General features: G+C 41.8%; 1 protein-coding gene across 29 annotated transcripts in view; it reads left to right on the top strand.

The window, feature by feature from the left end:
• The window catches only part of Cadps (calcium dependent secretion activator), a 431,715-nt gene extending 413,743 nt beyond the window's left edge, over positions 1-17,972 (top strand). For all 29 annotated transcript variants that reach the window (XM_076931554.1, XM_076931557.1, XM_076931556.1 and 26 more), the window contains 2 exons: positions 14,080-14,184; positions 17,014-17,972. In XM_076931554.1, coding sequence (XP_076787669.1) covers positions 14,080-14,184; positions 17,014-17,193 — 285 coding nt within the window. In that variant the 3' untranslated portion in view covers positions 17,194-17,972. The remainder of the gene's footprint in view (positions 1-14,079; positions 14,185-17,013) is intronic.
• The last annotated feature ends 1,305 nt before the right edge of the window (positions 17,973-19,277 follow it).

Below are 19,277 nucleotides of genomic sequence, written 5' to 3'. Positions count from 1 at the left end.
GTTTGGAATGTTCAGTCCAAGTATATGACACTGTTGAAATAAAAAAGACACAGTCTTTGGATTAGTTCAGCTGGGCCGGGAGCCCTTCGATAAGAGGTCACTGGTGTGAGTTACTATGGTAATTGAGTAGTATCAGCAATAGTTTTACTCTCGTGAGCGTTAAAGCACATAATAATAGGCAAACAACAGTGGTTAAAGCAAGCAGGTAGGATTACTGTGTTCTTTTGTCAGAACTATATGATGTCTTATAGTCAGTTTTAAAGACTTCTCAACCCCCAAATCCACCCTACTGTCACCTGCTGAGTGATTTTGTGTACTTAATCTCCTGCCCTCAACCCAAGCGCTTTACTAATTTGAGGCAAATGAGTATTTCTGACATTAAATATGGCAGCAAGGAAGCTCTGACCTAGAAAAACCGCATTCTGAATGCTGAGAGAGATATTCTTTTAACAATTTCGTTAAGGTTCTTTTGAATGATTGGGGGGGGGGGGGTTGGGTCTCCTGGAGGTTTCACCTGCTAAGGAAAAGGGTAGGGTTTGGGGTTTATTGTTTGTTTTGGTTTGGTTTTGGATTTTTTTGTTTTTTTTGTTTTTCGTTTTTGTTTTTCAGAAGAAGAAAAGAGAAAAGAAAGAAAGAAACTTGCAGTGCATCCCCACTCCCAACTTCCCCCCATAAAACTTGTCACTTCGCATTGCCATCCGCTACCCAACAATAATCACGGCGTGCCTATTGCTAATTGCAAGCACAGCTGAGGCCCAGCGGGAAGCCTTTGCACAGTCTCAGGCCTTTATACGAGGCTCAATCTGTTGTATGGCACTTGTTCACACACAAAAAAACTACCAGCAAAGGCAGAAAGAGGCAGAGTCACAGGTTTCTTGTAATCCTTCTGCCTCCCTGCTGACAGCCCAGCCCTAGAAGCATTCCTGGTTTTGTCCTCTTCTTTACAAAATCTGAAGTGACCTTAAGCTACAAGCACGTCAGCTTTTGAATGTCGAGTTGCCGGCTTCTTCAGGTGCATTAGGGAGCAGGGGGGGGCTACATCTGGCTTCTGCGTGTCTGTTTGCAGCACCCCTGGGGCGAGCTGTGGCTTCCTGTAACATGTAAAATATGAGTGTGAACTCAGGGTTCATGGCAAGGAACAGGAGGTCATGTCTCCATTCAGTTCTAAGTAAAGAAACTGAGATTTGCAGCTGTTTTCTCCATGTGTAATGACACCACCCCTCCCCAAGCCACCGAGCAACTGAGCGCCGTTCTTTGATAAAATGTGCCACAATCAGTGTGCTACTTGCAGATTTATTCATATCAATTTTTGCAATTTATATATTCAGAGACAAGATTGCTATTTCGGCAACTTTATGTTGGATGTCATAACGTTTGCGTCTAGAAAGAGAGGAGGGGGAAAAAGAGGTAAGGGACGGGGAGGGTGAGCAGAGAAAGAAAAGAAATTAAGTCTGTGCCCAGGCCACCAGCTGGAGTGTTGTCAAGGAGACAGAGTATCACACTGGAGGGTCTGCATCCCCTTTTGCCCAGCGGTCACTTCCTGCCTAGGCTTGGCACTGGGAGCCTGAGATCCAAAAGGCCCGTTGATGGGTATGGTGAATGAGTCTGGGTTTGGAGCTTTGAGAACAATCTCTACAGTAAACGAGGCCAAACCCATCTTCCTATGGAGCAAGAACTGGTAGGTCCAAGAAAATTTATGGCATGGCCAACATTTGGGACTGGCAAGGCAACCCAGCCTTTCTGTTCTGCCTTGCCACACTCTAAGATGCGATGAGAAGTAAGTTTCCTGCAAAAAGAAATGTGCAGAGCCTCAAGTTGTATTTTTTTTTTTTTACTGAGAGAAGACATTGGTAGAGAGAGTGGAGATAATCCTCCTGTGCCTGGGGAGTAAATTCTCCTCAGTGGGGCAGTACTAATTGCCAAGCTGGGTGCAAAGATCATTTCGAGGCATTTAAGAAATACATGATTTTTATTAGTATAAATGTTCCACGCAGGGTTATTTCTCAGTAAAGGGCAAAAGCTTTGCCTGCCTCTCATTATTAACCTAATTCTACTTAATTGTTTCCTAAAATAAGGGCTTCCTGAACACACATTCCAAACCTTAATAAGTCTGTTGTGGTGAGCGAGGCTTGGTAGGGAGGCACTGCCCTTTTGGGCAACCAGGATCTCAGTGCTGACTGAGAGCCACTTAATCAAACCTGTGCTTGGTAGAGTAGGATTTGGCAGGACATGCAGGGATACTGAGACTCTGAAAATATATGAGATGATGTAGCACACAGTGCAAAGGAAGAAAGAAAAAAAAAATGTGTCCTTTTCTGTTGCTTGAACCCAATTCGCAATAAGAATAGTCTTAGATAAAGAGTCTCAGCCCTGGGCTTCAGTTACTGCTGTGTTTCACAGACTTAGAAATGTTGGCCCCAAGGCTTGTTTTAAATAAACCGAATAGATGACTGAACAAATGCTACCAGATTTGTTCTTCGTCCTTCACTCTCTCAAAACTCAAACCCTGAGAAACCATCTCCATCCTGAGAGTGAATGTCCCTCATTTCTCTTAGATGTATTGTTTTCCTTTTTGTAAAGCAAAAGAGGGTGTTCTAGCTCAGAACATGTCCCTGAGTGTCTGGAAGGTGACCCAGTGAGTAAAAGCTCCTGCCGAATGTAAGTGAAAAGCCACGTGTAGCAGCACACAACTGTAGTACTAGCGCCTGGGAGGAAGAGGAATAGGAAGATTTCCTGGAGCTTGCTGGCTGCCAGCCTAGCTGCAAACGGCAAACTGCAGGTCCAGAGTCTCAAGGGAATAAGGCAGACACTGATAGAGGAGGATACCTGACCTCCTGAAGCCTCACAGGCATGTGCACCTGCACACACACAGATGACACACACGCACACAATTTTTTTTTTAAAAAAGATTATGTACTTTGCTATGTATTGAGTTTTCTTAACCAAATTTCCTTTGCAGTATGGGAAATGACTTTTGTTTCCTGTGTGTGTGTGTGTGTGTCTGTGTGTGTGTATCTGTGTGTCTGTGTGTCTGTGTGTGTTTGTGTCTGTGTGTGTTAAAAGCTAAGTACATTACACAGAGTACACTATCGTGTTTTGAGCTCTGCCATGTACAGTTCTACAGCATGATGTGGATTCGGTACTTTGCCTCGGTCCCTAGCACCCATTTCATCTTTTACAACTAGAACTCTACACATACTAATAACCCTCCAGTTGTTGCCTTCTCTCGGCTCCTGCCAACCACCACCCTGCTCTCGGTTTCTAGATCCCTCATCTAAGTGAATCATACAGTGGCTTTTGTGACTAGTGACTGACTTGCTTCACTTTGCATAATGTCCTAAGGGAACGTCCATCTGTGGCATCTGACAGGGTCTCCCTCTCCTTCGAGGCAGCAGGAATCAAGCACACTCGGTATCCCTACCTCCCCTTACCCACAGTGGGCTGCATCGACCTCTAGGCTATTGTGAATGAAGCTCTCTGTATCACAGGTGCTCAGACATCTCTTTGAGACCTGACTGTCAGATTTTTACATCACTACCCAGAAGTGTATTTGCTGAGCTGTCTATCGATCTGTAATAGCGCTTATCCAGCTTGTGGGAAGAGTGGAAGAGTGGTATTTGCATTCTATCTGAGGAAGCATTTGCAACTGAAAATTTCATTTAGAGCCTTTGCTATCCCATCATAGGTGTCTCTGTCTTTCAGGGGATATCTGAGAGTTGATGTTTGACATCATTTTCTGATTCAAAGGTGACAAATTATGTCCAGAAATATCACATTTATTAGGAAATGAAACCTAATTTCAGAGCAGTCACATATCCTTACAGATGACCATGCATACTACCTTACTGAGACATGGCTACAGGGAAAACAAAAAAGAGGTTTTGTGGCGTGTGTTTTATACATTCTGGTTGATTTGGCAGCAGCAAAATCATTAATAGTCTAGTGCTGACTAGCTTGTATAGTTTACCTGCCAACAGGTTAACCAAACCATTACCACACACACACACACACACACACATACACACACACACTTGTAATACACACATACACACACACATGCACACACACGCATGCATGCATGCACACTCACAGGCATTACCATGCACATACATACATACACACATGCTTGTAACATGCACACGCACCTGCACACGCACGCATGCAGTCTCTTCCTGAGACAAACATTTACCCACATAAGCTGAGCTTTGAACTCTTCTGCTTAGTTGCTTTCAGAAAGGATTCCTGGAGAATTCCTCTGAGCTCTCCTTGTGCTCTCTATGCAACTAACACTGAAGGGTCTGAGGAGTTTGAAACAGCAGTGAATTAAGAGTTCCAATTTGAACTCACTCCTTTTGATCATTCCATTGTAATACTGATACTAACAAATTACTTAGGGTAGGCTATTTCTCTATGCAGTGGGTATAAACAGTTAGAAATTTAGTCTTGAATAAATTGTAACATCCCTGTCTGACCTGGAACTCACTTTGTAGACCAGACTCATTGAGATCTGCTTGCCTCTGCCTCCCAAGTGCTGGAATGCCTGATCCCTTTAAAGGGAGTTAAAATAATATTGCTCTCAAATACTAAATTTCATATGTAAGATTCTACAGAAAATGCAGTAGCAATATACATTTTTAGAGAATTATTTATTCTGCATCACTCCTTCCTCATGGCAAGACGCTGATAGCAAACTAGGAACTAGATCCTCTTAGCTCCTCTGCTTGAAACCATAAGGTCAGACTTCTCAGAGAGCCCCATAGCAGTGTCTAGTGAGGACATGACCACCTTGAAGAGCTGTGATAATCTTTGTAAAGATGTACCAAGGTAGGTTTTTATGCATCCAAAGAATTTCACAAGTGGGGAGGAGAAAACCACAACCCACCTTCAGTTACAGAGGACACTGAGCATCTGAGGTCATGCTGCTGCTCTGTAACCTCTAACTTGGGTGTCCAATTATAGCTTTACGCTTTTAGCCAAGCGTCCCAAAGCCACGGCTGGGAAATACCCATTCTAAGAGCAGTTGTTTGGGAGGATTGGATCTTGAATTACAGCAACACTCAAGTATGGCAAAAGACTGCATCTTTCAACAGTGTCCCCACTCCTGAAAGCGTTTGGATGATATGCCCTTTTAAAACGTGTTGATTTAGCTTTTGGGGAGCTTTGACAAATCCAAAAACTTGCTATGAACTACATGCAGTCTTTTAGTGTTCTCCCCACTTGGCAGAGATGGCTTGCACAAGCTGGGTTTCTTCCTCCTACCCTCTGAGTCTTTGATTAAGATCCTGAATAACCCACAAATCCTGGGACTGTTAGACCGGAGCAGCCCACTGGACCATGGCTTAACAAAGCCATGGGGACTTTGGTAGAATTTAAAGAAAGCCAAGATGATATGTTTCACAGGTTCTTAAATTACCCAAATTGTAAGGAATAAATATGCATTGAAAACTTCTTTGTAAAATATTTTATTACAGTATTTCAATACAGCAATTTTAAAAGGTTGTGGGATTTTTTTTTTTTTGTTCTAACTAATAATAACTCACTTTTGTCTCAAAAAACAAAGCGAAGAGCTTAGTCACATAGGCGTGGTCAGGTATCATCTTCCTCTTTGACTCCATGCCAACAGAAAATGCCATTTCTTCAGTAGACAAGATGCTGGTCTAGTTTCTCTTATGTGTGGCTGTGCGTGGCTGGAGAAAGGTACTTTCCAGATAAAAGTTCAAAATCCTTCCAGATTTTCATTGTGCCTCTCCACTCCAAAGACAGAAGTTGGTTACCAAATGACCTATTTACTCAGGCATTCTCAGAAGAAAGGGAAGCTCCTCAGAAATCAGCTCTGAACAGCACCCACTTAGAGTGATTTGGTTTCTTATGTGTGAAGCAGGTAAGACAGATCCTCATGTAAGACTAATAAAGCCTAGTCTATACCTGGGACTGTGAAAGTTGCCTCCCCAGCACTCTGTAGGTTTTAGTCTTTCTCTGTTTACTGGATGAGGAAACTCAGGAAGATTGATGGGAATTTTTCTCAAGGTAGATATGAAGGGTTGGGACCAAGTGTGTTGGCCAGTTGCCAGGTTGCACTGCCTTGAGTCTTTGATTCCTTGCTTCTGGGCACCTAGGCCACTTTGCTTCACCAAGTCTCACTTCTTGTCATTTTCAGGGTGAAGTGAAGTGGCAGTAACTTAACTACCATGCTGTTGACAGTTTAGCTATGACCTGGCCAAGCCTTCGGTGGTTTGTTTATCTGCATATATGTCTCAAGCGTGCCTATTTCAAAGGATGTACATGCTTAAAAGAAATAAGTTGATGCCAGAGAGCCATTCTTATCACTGAGACAGAATATACTGGATACATTTGACAGTATCACAAGTATTTATTTAAAGGAAATGTGGGAAGATGTGCTCATTAATCCTGGGCCAAATACTATAATTTTTCTGGCTTCCTTTTTATGGTACTGAACTAAACATTATCCTCAACTATGGCACAGGGTGGCATGTGTGCATCTGTATGAATGCATATGTGCATGTGTTTTAATAAAAGCCATGGACTACAGTTAACAGAGGATACATCAGTAAAATGTCCTTTAGAGAAAAAAGAGAAGCTGTACCTAATAGTATAAATCTATAAATAAATATAGTATAAATAGTATAAATATAATATATATATTATATTTATATATTATATATATATAAATTATACTATTATACTATATATATAATATATATATTATATATATAATATAGTATAATATAGTATAATATAGTATAATATAATATATTATATTATATTATAATATATTATAATATAATATATTATATTATAATTATAATATATTATACTATATTATATATAATATATATAATATAGTATAATAGTATAAATATAGTAAAAATAGTATAAATCTATAAATAAATATATAAATAGTATAAATTCAGCTGTTTGGGAAGCTGAGGCAGGAGGACCCTAATATCAAGGCCCTAGGCCACACAGAGAGAAGGAAAAACAGCCATAGGGTTAGGCTTTGTACTGGGCTGGTCTTACCAGGTTTGGGATTTTTCTGCTGAAAGTGACTCTCCTCTAGTGCATTCTGGCAATACTTATAGTTCATAAGGAAAAATAAAATCCATCTGACATGCAAGAACTCCACAATTTTGTTCTATCTTTCCACTGAAAATTCTATAGTTTGTGATGTATCGTTTCCAGGGCTGAACTTTTGTTTAGTGTTATAACTTTCCTGGCGATAAAACTCCTAGGAAAATTTAAGACAGTGTGTTTTTCTAGTTGTGTTTCCACTGAAAACAAGCTTCCCTAGAGGAACTTCTCCCTGCAGCAATTGCTGAGCTACCAAAGTATCTAGATCTGTATGCATAAAGGAAGCTATGTTCACTCAGGCTAAGAAGCAGCATTCCTCACCCACCCAGGCTTTTCAATTCATTTCTCCTGTGCCCAACAGTGGTTCTTCCCACCAATGCTTTAAAGCCATTGAGTAGCTTGCCATGGCAGTATTCCCAAGTCCCCATTATCTGTGTAGCCACTCTCTAAAGGGACATTCTTTTTTACTCTCAGCCAAGCCCGGGCTCCTATAGAAACAGGCTCAACAGCATTGTCTTAGCCACGCACTTCTGAAAGAACCTCAGGACTCAGCAGCTTGGCCATGAGACACCTAGAACCTAGAACCGAGAACTGACACTGACTCTGTGTAGCCAGTCCTTACCTTCTTAGCAGAATTGAATTGAATAAAAACAACTCATACTGATTTGGTGGTTTAAGAAAACAACTTCAGATTACCTAAATGTTTACTAGTTATACAACATTTTTTTCATACACACACACACACACACACACAATGGGACTTTTCATAGTTGTTTTAATTCAACAATTTAACTGTCATGCTTGTATATTCTGTTTAGCATCTAGACATAGTGGCAACCCGAGTTCCATAAACATTAATTGTTTTTGCCAACTCTGTGCATGCTCATGGAAATATCTATGTGCGTGCCTGAGGATGTATATCATTATTCTGCACAAAACTGCACTTTGTCAGCAACAGGTACTAAAGACAAATAGTACCCATAGACTCTGTAAGCCATAGACTCGTCTGGTCTGATAAGATGTTTGCATATGTTAAGGAGATAAATGATCTTTGTTTTATGCCAGTGTGTAAATGCTCTTTCAGCCTTGGTGCCTGATTTCTGCCGCCACTCATCTGAGACATGTGGCTCATTCTAAAAACAAATGTACCACAAACAGCAAAGTCTCTATAGGACAGCATATGAATTCTAAAGTGTTGAGACCAGATTTAAAACTTATAGCCAGGCATGGTGATGCTTACCATAAATCCCAGTATTCTAGCATCATGGGGCAGAGGCAGAAGGATGGCTGCAAGAAAGAGGCCAGTCTGGTCTAGCAAGTACAGGGCAATCAGAGGTACAAGAAAAGACTCCATCTAAAATAAAATAAAATAAAATAAAATAAAATAAAATAAAATAAAAAAACATTAAAAATCAGGGCTAGAGAGATGGTTCAGTGGGTAAGAGCACTAAATGTTATTCCAGAGGACCTGGGTTCAATTCCCAGCATCCATATGGCAGCTCACAACTGTCTGTAACTACAAAATCTGGCACACTCACAGACATACATGCAGGCCAAACACCAATACACATAAAATAAAAATAAACACATTTTTTAAAAATTAAGAAATAACAAAATCTGTGTGGCAGTTATGGTGGCAGAACCTCAGCAGAGACCACTCCAGCATCAGTCTGTGTTACTCACTGGGAATGGCCAGCTCAGAGGGAAAGCTCTGACTCCATGAGCCCTACCTTCTCAGGTGTTAATTATTCATCTTACCTGTCAACTCTTCAGTTTCTAGGGCATGGAGCTTCCATCCATCCAACCAAAGGGGAGACCTAGAGAGAGAAGTCAGAGTCACTTGTCCCTTGTGAAGTGTAGTGAGAGGAGCCAACAATACACTTTAATATTTGAGATATTCAAAAGCTCAAAATTAAGGTGCCAAGATCCTTGGTGAATATCATCATATTTTTCAATGATGTTAGTATGTGATCCTGGTCTTTCAGGATCCTGATCCTGGCCATAACATCCCAAGCTGTGTGGGAGGATTGCCCTACGGAAGTCAGTATGCTTGAGGGCAGAATATGTGGCTTGAGAGATCTGAGTATCAGTGACCCACACTTCTGCTAGAAGTGAAGCAAGACAATAACTTTGTTCTACACATTAATGAAGTCTCTGTAAGCGAACACCATTTTATTAAGCACTTACTATGTGAAACTCGCTCACAGCAATCTTATGAAGTAGGTACTGGTATTAACCCAAAGAGAAAACTGAAGGTCACAGAGTTAAGCAGTTAATTTGAGACTATCCAGCTAACACGTGGCCAAAAACAAACTGATACTGAATGTATGCCTACAAGGTCTGAAAAGTCACACATTCTGAGAGGCATTTTAACTCAAGACTTCAACATAAATCAATGTTGGTTTAAAATGTGCTTTGTGAACCAAGGTCGTTTCCTAAGTTTAAATCAAATCCCATTGCTTAGAGCTGCCTATATGTCACTTCAAGGCTTGTGTACACAATTCCAGGACATAGGGACCATTTCTTCCACTGCATCACTTTCCCAGATAACTAACCCTCTGCCCCTGTGTTTTGTTATCTTTTAGGTTGAGAGACAGATAAAACAGAGGGATGAGAGATAGTAATGATAGGTGGTGGCTGGGGCTGAGGCAGTGGTGGTAACACTTGGTTATCTACTCAGTATATGCATGCGTGTGTCACAGCATTTTTTTAATTACTCATCAGAAAGGGTTTGCAGCCCCATGGAGAGAGCAACAATACCAACTAACCAGAGCTCTCAGGGTCTAAACCACCAGCCTGGGAGCACATAAGGAGGGCCCCTCGGCCCCAGCTGTATATATACTTAGGGGAGGATGACATTGTCAGACATAGGTAGGTGAGGACGTCCTTGGTGCAGCTAGATGCCCAAGTGTGGGGGAAATCGTGAGTGGGAGATGGGAGTGGTAGGGTGGGTGGGGGCATATCCTCATAGAAGCAGGAGGTGGGGGGATGGGATAGGAGGTTCCTGGGTGGGGGGAGGAAAATGGGGAAAGGGAATTACATCTGAAATGTAAATAAAATATGCAATAAGAAATTTTTAAAAAAAAAAAGCAAAAAACAAAAAAGAGAAGAATCCTATAAAAGACAAATGAATTGCATTTTCATCAGTAAACTGAGTCTCTAAGTCAAGGTCTCAAGTTCAGATGTGTCTTAGGACCAGCATTCTCCAATACTGCATGCTAGAAAGCCCTGAAGCCCAGCCACTGCATAAACCTACACCCCAGCATTTGGGAGGTTGAGGTTGAGGTGGGAAGATCGCTTGAGCATGGGATTTAAAGTCAAACAGGTCACTTTGAGAAGTGATGATACAAAAGATGATTGTGGAAGAGAAAGGGCCAAGCTGGGTGGTGCAGGCCTGTGATCCTGATTACGTGGAAACCACGTGCAAGATTGCCAAGTTGAGAGTCTGCCTGAGCCAGGGAATGAGTTCAAGATCAGCCTGGTTGATTTAGTGGGAGCTTGTCTCAGATATAGGTTGGTGGTGGGTGGGAAAAAAGAGAAGGGAGAGGAGGCAGGCAATGTCCCATTGGCCTTCCAGCCCCTTTCCAAACAAAGCCTTGGCCTCAGCAGCAGGCCAGAGGCCAGAGCTGAAAAGAGCATCCTTTATGTTCCAGCCTTCCCCCAAAAGACTACACGGCAGATATATTTTAAAAGAGTCCAGTCTACTGGAAATTTTCCTTCTCCAGCATGTCTTTAGGAAAGTAGCCTTGTTCAAGATGTTTCAAATCAGTGGCCTTAAATTAAGGAACAGCAAATCATGACTATATTCAAAATATCCAGTGAGTGTTGTCAATTCCTAATTCTCCTTCCTAAAGCATCTGTTACCAAAAATTTAGTGCTCAGGTGTTAAAATAGTTCCAGATGAGGCCTTTTCGAATGAAAGACAAAAGAAAAATAGGGAGAACTTTAGCTGTTTTATAAATTTTCTCTTTCAAAGAATCCTTACAAATCTGCTGCATTAAGACTGACATAAAACACAGCAAGCCTGGCTCTGGTGAGATCCCTCCTCTGGGACCTGCTTTTAGCAATTCATGTGCCACCCCCAGCTAGAGACTTGGAGAGGGATGCAGCTGCTTGCCTCTGATGACCAACACACTCCTGTACCCAAAGAGAGGGAGGACTGCACGTGACCATCTATTTCAGTACAATGCCCATGTTGGAGACTCTCACTTCCTGTATGACACTGAAAAGTCACCACCCCTCTCTGGGCCTGTGTTTCCTCCTTTCCGATGGATACAAAGATCTCCGTCACCTCCTAACATTTTAAAGTTCTAGAAGGCAATGCCTACTTCTTTCTCTGACATCTAAATGCCTTTTGACGCCCATGCTGGAAAACCAAGTTAGCACTGGCTGTGCCTCATCTAGAAGCGCCTCCGATTCCTTCTACTGAGCATAAGGTTTGGAAAGGACTCACTTTCTCCTTTTTGCCTCTTTGAGTGTGTAGCCAATGGGGCATCATACATTTTTTACACTTCTCCTGCTAGATGTGAGATTCAGGAGAAGATTGGATGTTCCAGGGTGTTCTTGCTGCTGGGACGGGAATGTGCTCCGATGTATTGATCTCTTCTGTATGCACACACACACACACACACACACACACACACACACACACACCCTCGCCTTCCTCAATGGTGCAGGACTGTTGACAGCAGCCTACCTTGTCATCTGTACTTTTAATTCTTATTTATTTATTGTGCTATTTTAAAGCCATTTACAAGAGTGAGAACTGCCTATGTAAGATGGAAGGGGGTGCTATATTTTTTTTCCTGAAAGGTGGCGCGTCTCTCAGTGAAGAGAAAAAGGCAGGATGCACCAGGCTTGCTGGCAGTGATAGAAGCCAGCGCCGGTTTGCCTGTTGTCACAGCCAAAGAAAAATGCCACCTCTGCCTAGAAGCCAGAGTGCCACACTTCCCTTTTGTGTCCCAGACATGTATCCATCACAGGGCTCTCAGCATGTATATTTGGACACATAGTCACTTGAGCTTCTTGAAGGTCACCCTCCAACCCCTGGAAGGACAAAGATAAGAACAAATTATTCCTGGAATAAAGCAGATTACCTGTCAGATACAGAGAGTAAGTTTCAGTTTGAGGCCTAGGCGAACCCAGGAGATCCCCTAACTGCGGAAGCAGTTTAAAGCCACATGCTCACCTGTGATCCAATACTTGTCCTGTCCCCATAGCCACTTAACAAACCCAGATGTAGTAGCAGAAAACAAAGAATCCCAAGACAGGAGGTGCCAAAAACACCCTCTACACACAACTACCCCTCCCTAAAAAAAGAAAGTTTCAGAAAAAAAAAAAAAAAAAGTTCTCACCCCTAGAGGGGAAAACCTGTCCATGCCTGAAGCGTCTTGCCCCTAATAATCACACACCCTCTAGAGAGTGAACTGCCCATCTCAGCAAGAAATCCCCACCCCCAGCCGCCTGCTCCCTGGGGAGGGACAGAAGGTTCTTACAACTGACAGTTTCTCCTCCATGATCTTTAAAAGAGCAGGAGTTGGCTGTGAGGCTGAACGCTGCCTCGGTTGGGGTAGCATGGTCCCTGTTACGGCTGGGCTCCAAGGAGAGCCATACTTGGCTCTGATGAGGAAGGAGCCTAGATAAGAAAGATGCAAAGAGGGTCTATACGCCATGGCTGCGACTCTGTAGTTACTTGCAAGGTGAAACTTGGCAGTTCTACCTTGCAAGTAAAACCCCAAATTAATTTTTTTTTTTAAAGAAATTAAGTCAGAAACAAGGCTTCAGAAAAACTGTGAGTGTTAGGCATAAACTGATTTTGGATGATCTTTAGGTGAGAAAGGGTGGAGCTACCATCAGAAACATGTTTTTATTTATGCTTTTCGAATCCCCACTGGTGTGCGATGTGTGTGTGTGTGTGCCTGTGTGTGCTGGTGAGTGTGAGCGTATGCATCGCCTCGGTTCTCTGCCTCCTCTTTTATCTTCATCTTATTTTCTGCATCTTTCCTGTGTACAGTTCATATAGATGTCACATAAATAAGTGTATAGGTCCATCCACACCTTTTCATTTTATTTGTAAATTGTTTGGTATAAGCGGCAGAGCGTAATGAAACCTGGTGAAGTTTAAAAGATTAGATTTTTTTTTTCATACTGACACTTCATAACACTGTTCATATGTCTCTGAGTGAGATTTATGAATATATGAGCAGTACTGCAAAATTATACTGCACCAGAGACTTCCTGCACCACAGGGGTGGCAGTCTAAAGTGACACGGCTTCAAGCATTTTTCACAGACAAGAAGCAAAATTTAACCCCCATAAGGGGAAGTATGATTTCAACAGCTTGAAATGAGCTCATTTGTAGATAGTTTTTTTTTTCCCTCTTATATTCCATATTTTTTCCTGCTAAGATTAAAACAGATTGCACAGCTAATGCAAGGGCACTTAAACGCTGCCCGGAACAGGTTGGCCCTTAAAGAGAAATCCTCATTTGTTGTCCATAGAAGGAATGCCCCAGTCAGACAAATGGTCATAAATACCCACCCATCTATTCCTAGGGCTCTCTACCTGCTTCTCAGAATTGCACCTGTGGGGGGTCATTCTCAAATGTTAGGTGCCAATGGGGGCACCCTCTACCCCATCCATCCCTTTTCTAGCCCTGGAGACAATGCCTCAAGTCACACTGGAGTGAAGTGGACCAGTTCAGACAAGAATCAGGAGCGCAAGAGACAGTCTTCAGACATGGACCCCATGTGTGCCATGTGTAGTACAAGAATCCCAGGTTCAATCCCCGATCCTCACTGCCCTAGTCTAGACTGAGCCAGCACCTAATCTGCCTGAGCTGATGATGGTCAGGGTATCTGTGCTCTCCAGTTCTGTTTAACCCTCTTCTCTCTGGCGGAATCAAGCAGGCGCTCAAATGTGACCTGTCCCCACCGTGTTCTCTAGCTACTCCGTGACCTGTTGCCTGGAGAACTCTTGTCTCTTTTTCAGCAATGGTACAGCAGCTCCATGAACATCATCTGCACCTGGCTGACCGACCGGATGGACCTGCAGCTTCACATTTATCAACTGAAAACGCTAATTAGGATGGTAAAGGTAAAGGAACAAAGCACTCCCCTTTGCAAGTAGCTAACTGAAACACACACACACTTCATTGGGAAGCTGCAGAACTTCCACAACACACACACACACACACACAAAAATCCCTGTCTACATACACAACACGATGATTTCTAAGACAGCATTGCAAAAAAAAAAAAAAAAAATCCTATGAAATTCCTTTGTGGTGACTGATTAATTTCTCACTGAGACATCAATGGCAAGCTTAGTTTTTGAAAGGTGGGGTAGGCGCTGGTATCTTTGTCTATAAAGGAAAAGGATTGTATATGTTTGCCACACACAAAATGTCACAGAAACTCTTGTGCCTTTCTTTGCATTGCACTTTGGAAAGCTTGCTTTGGGCACTCTTATGTTAATGGCATAAATCGCCAATTTCATTTATGGTTTAATTAAATAAAATTTCGCCGCAATTAATTTCATGGAAATATTTACCCCCAGCTATTTCTAAACATGTTCTGTGATCGTTATCAGAATGCAAATCAATATTGTTCTCATAGTTAATTGAAGTGGTTTCTCTTACAATGCGTGTACACAATCAAATGTAAGGGATCACAAAGGTGAGATAACATACCCTGGAAGGAGCTCTTTCCCCCTGTTCTTATGTGTGTGCTGTGGACTAATGATAATTATTTCAGCGTGAAATCACAGTGGTTTACATGAAATAATAAGATCACAGAAGGGGGTAAATACGTTTTTTGATCATTTCAGTTTCCATTTGATGCCTCACCACAGAGGGTTTTTTTAAAAAACGTTCGTATGCAAAACTCCTATTCAACGCGCAAAAATCTCCATTAAAATATTTTAGTAATAAGCATAGCTGAATTCTCTTAACAGTTTGCCAAAAATCTCCCCTACCCTGCTTCTTGGCCTCCTTTGGATTCGTCCCATCCCCTGAAGGTGCTCCTCTACCCCAGTGCTGACTAAAGCCCAATTACCATTCCATTGTGTGTAATTAAGGAGTTATTATCATCTGCATTTGATCCCACAAAGCCTCCGCCCAGCAGAAGGTTGCAGCCAGTATGTAGCTTCAGCTATTGTAAAAGAAATATCTGCATTGAATGGTGCACTCAGCTTAATTTTCTTGTTTTTTTTTTTTTTTTTTTAAGTCAGTTTCTTAAGGCAAGTTCACTAAGCACTGCCAGACCCTCTGAGTTCCTTTTGGGGAGGGGGAAGGGGCATATTTCTTTTCTCCTTTTCTTTTCTTAATGTGTGTATCGTATAGGAGATGTTTTCTATTTGACCCTTACCTGACCATGTAGACATAAAAAGAAAAATAGCACGATTTAATATTTTCAGGTTATCTTTTCATAACTGTCATTTCCAGATCTGTGTCAAAAACCTAGCAATATTTGAAGATAAAAATATGTAAGAGAGAAGGCTTAAATTTTGCCATCTGCCAAAACCAAACATGTACACAGTGCCAAACCATAAAAAGGGAGCTTTCACCTCCTCCAGAATGGTACTCATCCTTACTACTTCATCCCAGTGGACTGAGCCAGAGTCCTCCAGCAGCAGCTCAGGGCAAATTCCCAAGGGTTTCCAACTCCCCTGCCTCAACAGACACTCCATCCATCCATCCATCCATCCATTCATACATTCATTCTCGTTCAGAAAGCTACACTCCTCCTTCACCCAAACCTAGATAAAGGTTAACTGAGCTCTCCTTAATACTAACAAGCAAAGGCTATTCAAATCTACGGCCTTCATAGAACCAAACTGCATTTGCTGATAAACTCCACAATCACGACAACCTGTGACTTTAAAAGTGGATTGACCGTGGGATTATTGATCCTGTAACTGCATTAGATGAGCTATTAAAAATACAAACAATGTGGGGAGTCGTGTTGAAATAAGTTTCCATTCTGTCTCTCACCCCTTTATCAAGTTTCCTGTATCAACAGGTGAAAGAGTGGAGACTTAGCCACTGAAATGACATGCAGTGTGATGAAAAAGCTTGTAGTCAGAAAGACCATTTTTAAAAATGAACTAGACAACAGCCAGATGCTTCTGGTCATGTTCAATTAATGCCATGGAGGCTCCAGGAAACAGTCTGTAGGCTACCTAAGGAAATCCGAGAGAAATTGCCTGAAGGAACAAAGAAGGAGCTTTTGATACTGCAATACCAGCCATTATTCTTGAAAAAGGGCCAGATTTCTTCCCTGAGAACATAAAGTTGTGAACGAAATGGATACAGATATCTCCCAAGGAGACGAGATCTGAGTCACATGCCTGCAACATATTGATGAGGCATTAGCGCTCCAGCTTGCCCATCGCTGTGGCTGCCTGTAATAGGTTTCATATACCAACATGCATATGTCTATCTTGTGGATGAGACAGAGGGACGTGGCTCACGCAATTATAACAGGCAAAAATCCTAAAGACCAGACTGCAACAGAAATCACAAAATACCATAATCAATTGATACATTCATTATGTGTATGTTAGGGCCCTTTATCCTGTTGATCATATTGTTATAATAACCTAAGGAAAGAAGTAGACCGGGGGAGGAGGCAAACAACTATGGAACATTTCCCTTTGTGGATCTGAATAAACACAAGCTTCTGTTCTTTGCTTTGTCTCATCTAACACAGTTTATCCTGCCACGGCTTCTCGTTTTCTGTCATTCGGTTGAGTCTTGGTTCTCAGTCCAAGTGAAATCTGAATGGGACGGCTTTTACTTCTCAATTCATAAAATGTGACACTTAGCTGAAAGTCATGACTCTCACATTTGTGCCTGCTTTGCATCCTCTCCCTCCTCACCTTGGGATAAGATCTTTCTTACCTCTTTATCTTTTGTTTCCATAGAAAACCTATAGAGATTTCCGATTGCAAGGGGTCCTGGATTCCACCTTAAACAGCAAAACCTATGAGACCATCCGAAACCGTCTCACTGTGGAGGAAGCTACAGCATCAGTGAGTGAGGGTGGGGGCTTACAAGGTATCAGCATGAAGGACAGCGATGAGGAAGATGAAGAAGATGATTAGACCATTCTCTGGGTCCAAGAGTTCGCTGGGATGGAGTCCTGTAATCAATGCATGTCTTTAGTCTGTTAGTTAACCCCACTAGGGAATTTTCTGTCAACCACCATGCCCATGAGATGTTTACCAATACAATTACCATTTTAGCTGTGTGGTACCAAGATTAGCAAATGGTTTCCTGATTTCTGTGTCTATATGTTTACAAGCAATATGGAACACCATTCTTAAACAACATTCATGGGGAGAAGACATAGTTCAGCTGCTAGGTGTGTCCCTTTTGTTAGCAGAACAAAACGATGCTTCATCCTGTACTATGCATACACTGATGGGAAGAGGATATGGGAGCAAGTGTGTTTCCATGTCTCTGTTTTATGTATGTGTATACCAGGTATTTAAATTAGTACATAAATAAATTAATTTAAGCACATAGATCTACTTGGTTTTGGTTTTTCATTTTGTTCTTGTTTTATGGGAAGGGAAAAAAGGCGTGGTTCCAACAGCCAACTTTAGCTTTTCTCATCCCCTAAAACTGAAAGCAATGGACCCAGCTTTGCATTTATCCATGTAGTTTCCCCCACCAAAAAGTTACATATTAATGGATTAATTATTTTAATTGTCATGGCAAGGGGGCCATGTGATCAGGATGTAGCATTGAGCAAGGTTCAGACCAACTGTCTTCTATGAAAGTTTATCCTAGTAAATGTCACATTTTGCTTTTCTGTTTCAATAACTGTATATGTAAAAAAAAAAAAAAAAAAAAAAAAAAACTTATTGAAATGACAACCCTAGACTATAAATGTATTTATAATAAGATATGGATATTTCCTCCAGTAGACTGTAACCATAATTTCAATTATTTTGTTCCACACTGTTTTTTATATCTGTCATATACATTGCACTTTGATCTGTAACTGGGCGACCCTGGGGTCCGCTGTAGAGCTGTTTCTTTCTGTGGAAAGTAGTGGATCCATCTTGCTTTTTGCCTTATATAAAAGCCTACAGTTGTAAAAGTGTGGGAAACTGTGGCTTCTCAATAAATAATTATTCAAATGTCCTAAGAATGTGCCTGTGAGCCCATCTTCTTCCATCTCCTTTGAAAGCCCATGGACGCATAAGAGGCCGGAAGAAACAGAGAGGGGGCAGAGGTAATTTTCTAGAGCATTCTTGACCCTGTGGTTGAAGAGAGGCTGCCTAGAATTCCATTAATTCACACTCCACTAATTCAGGATCTGATGTTGGGCAGATTATGCTTTGCATCCTAGGATAAATAAGGGTTTGCTGAGCAAGTGAGCAGTGTAAACGGGAGGAATGTTTCTCCTGTATGGAGAGAAGGCCAACAAACTGTTTTTAAGCACCACTTTAACAGCAGTGTTTGCATTCAAACAAAGTGTGTGCCAATTATATATGATTCTTATATATTTGTTAAAGCCTTTTTCTTCAAGATTCTCTAAGACATGGAGTGCTCTTCTCTCTCCCCAGCTCCTGTCAACAATATAATCACCTGTGTTTGAAAGAAATTAAATGTGTCCCCTTGCTTGCTTTGTTTGTGTCTGTCACAAACTAGGCTGACCTCTCTTTAGGACCAAGACTTAGCGGAAATGACTGCTTTTCCAAGGGAACATGGTAGAATGGTTGCCAGTTGTTCTCAACAGAGCAGCTCTCCAGAGGGCACACGCCCACTGTTTACTTCTTCAGGTCTGCAGGAACAAGGCCTTCCTGCTCTTGCTCAGCGTACAAGAACTCTCATTATTGACCAGCTATTCTAAGCAAGGTGTCTTCCATAAATTATTTCACTTAAGTCTCTTAACAAATACGAGTCGAGCACTGCTGCTCCTTGTGATAAATGGAAAAACGAAGAGCAAAAGGGCACGTGGGCTGGATGTGGCAGATCACACATCGAGTCTCAGCCATTGGGATTTGGAAATAGGAAAACCAGGAGTCCAAGGCCATCCTCAGCTACACACGGAAATTAAGGCTATCCTAGGCAGTGTGTGACCCTGCCTCAACATCACCCCCATCCTAAAGAAGCACAAAGGGTCAGCTAATTTACCCAAAGACACGAAGCTGGGTGGGTCAGAATAGAAAGGCTA

This window comes from Arvicanthis niloticus, chromosome 3, assembly GCF_011762505.2.
Source record: "Arvicanthis niloticus isolate mArvNil1 chromosome 3, mArvNil1.pat.X, whole genome shotgun sequence".
Lineage (NCBI taxonomy): Eukaryota > Metazoa > Chordata > Mammalia > Rodentia > Muridae > Arvicanthis > Arvicanthis niloticus.
The sequence above is the reverse complement of the archived record's forward strand: the minus strand, read 5'-3'. Positions and strand labels throughout refer to the sequence as shown.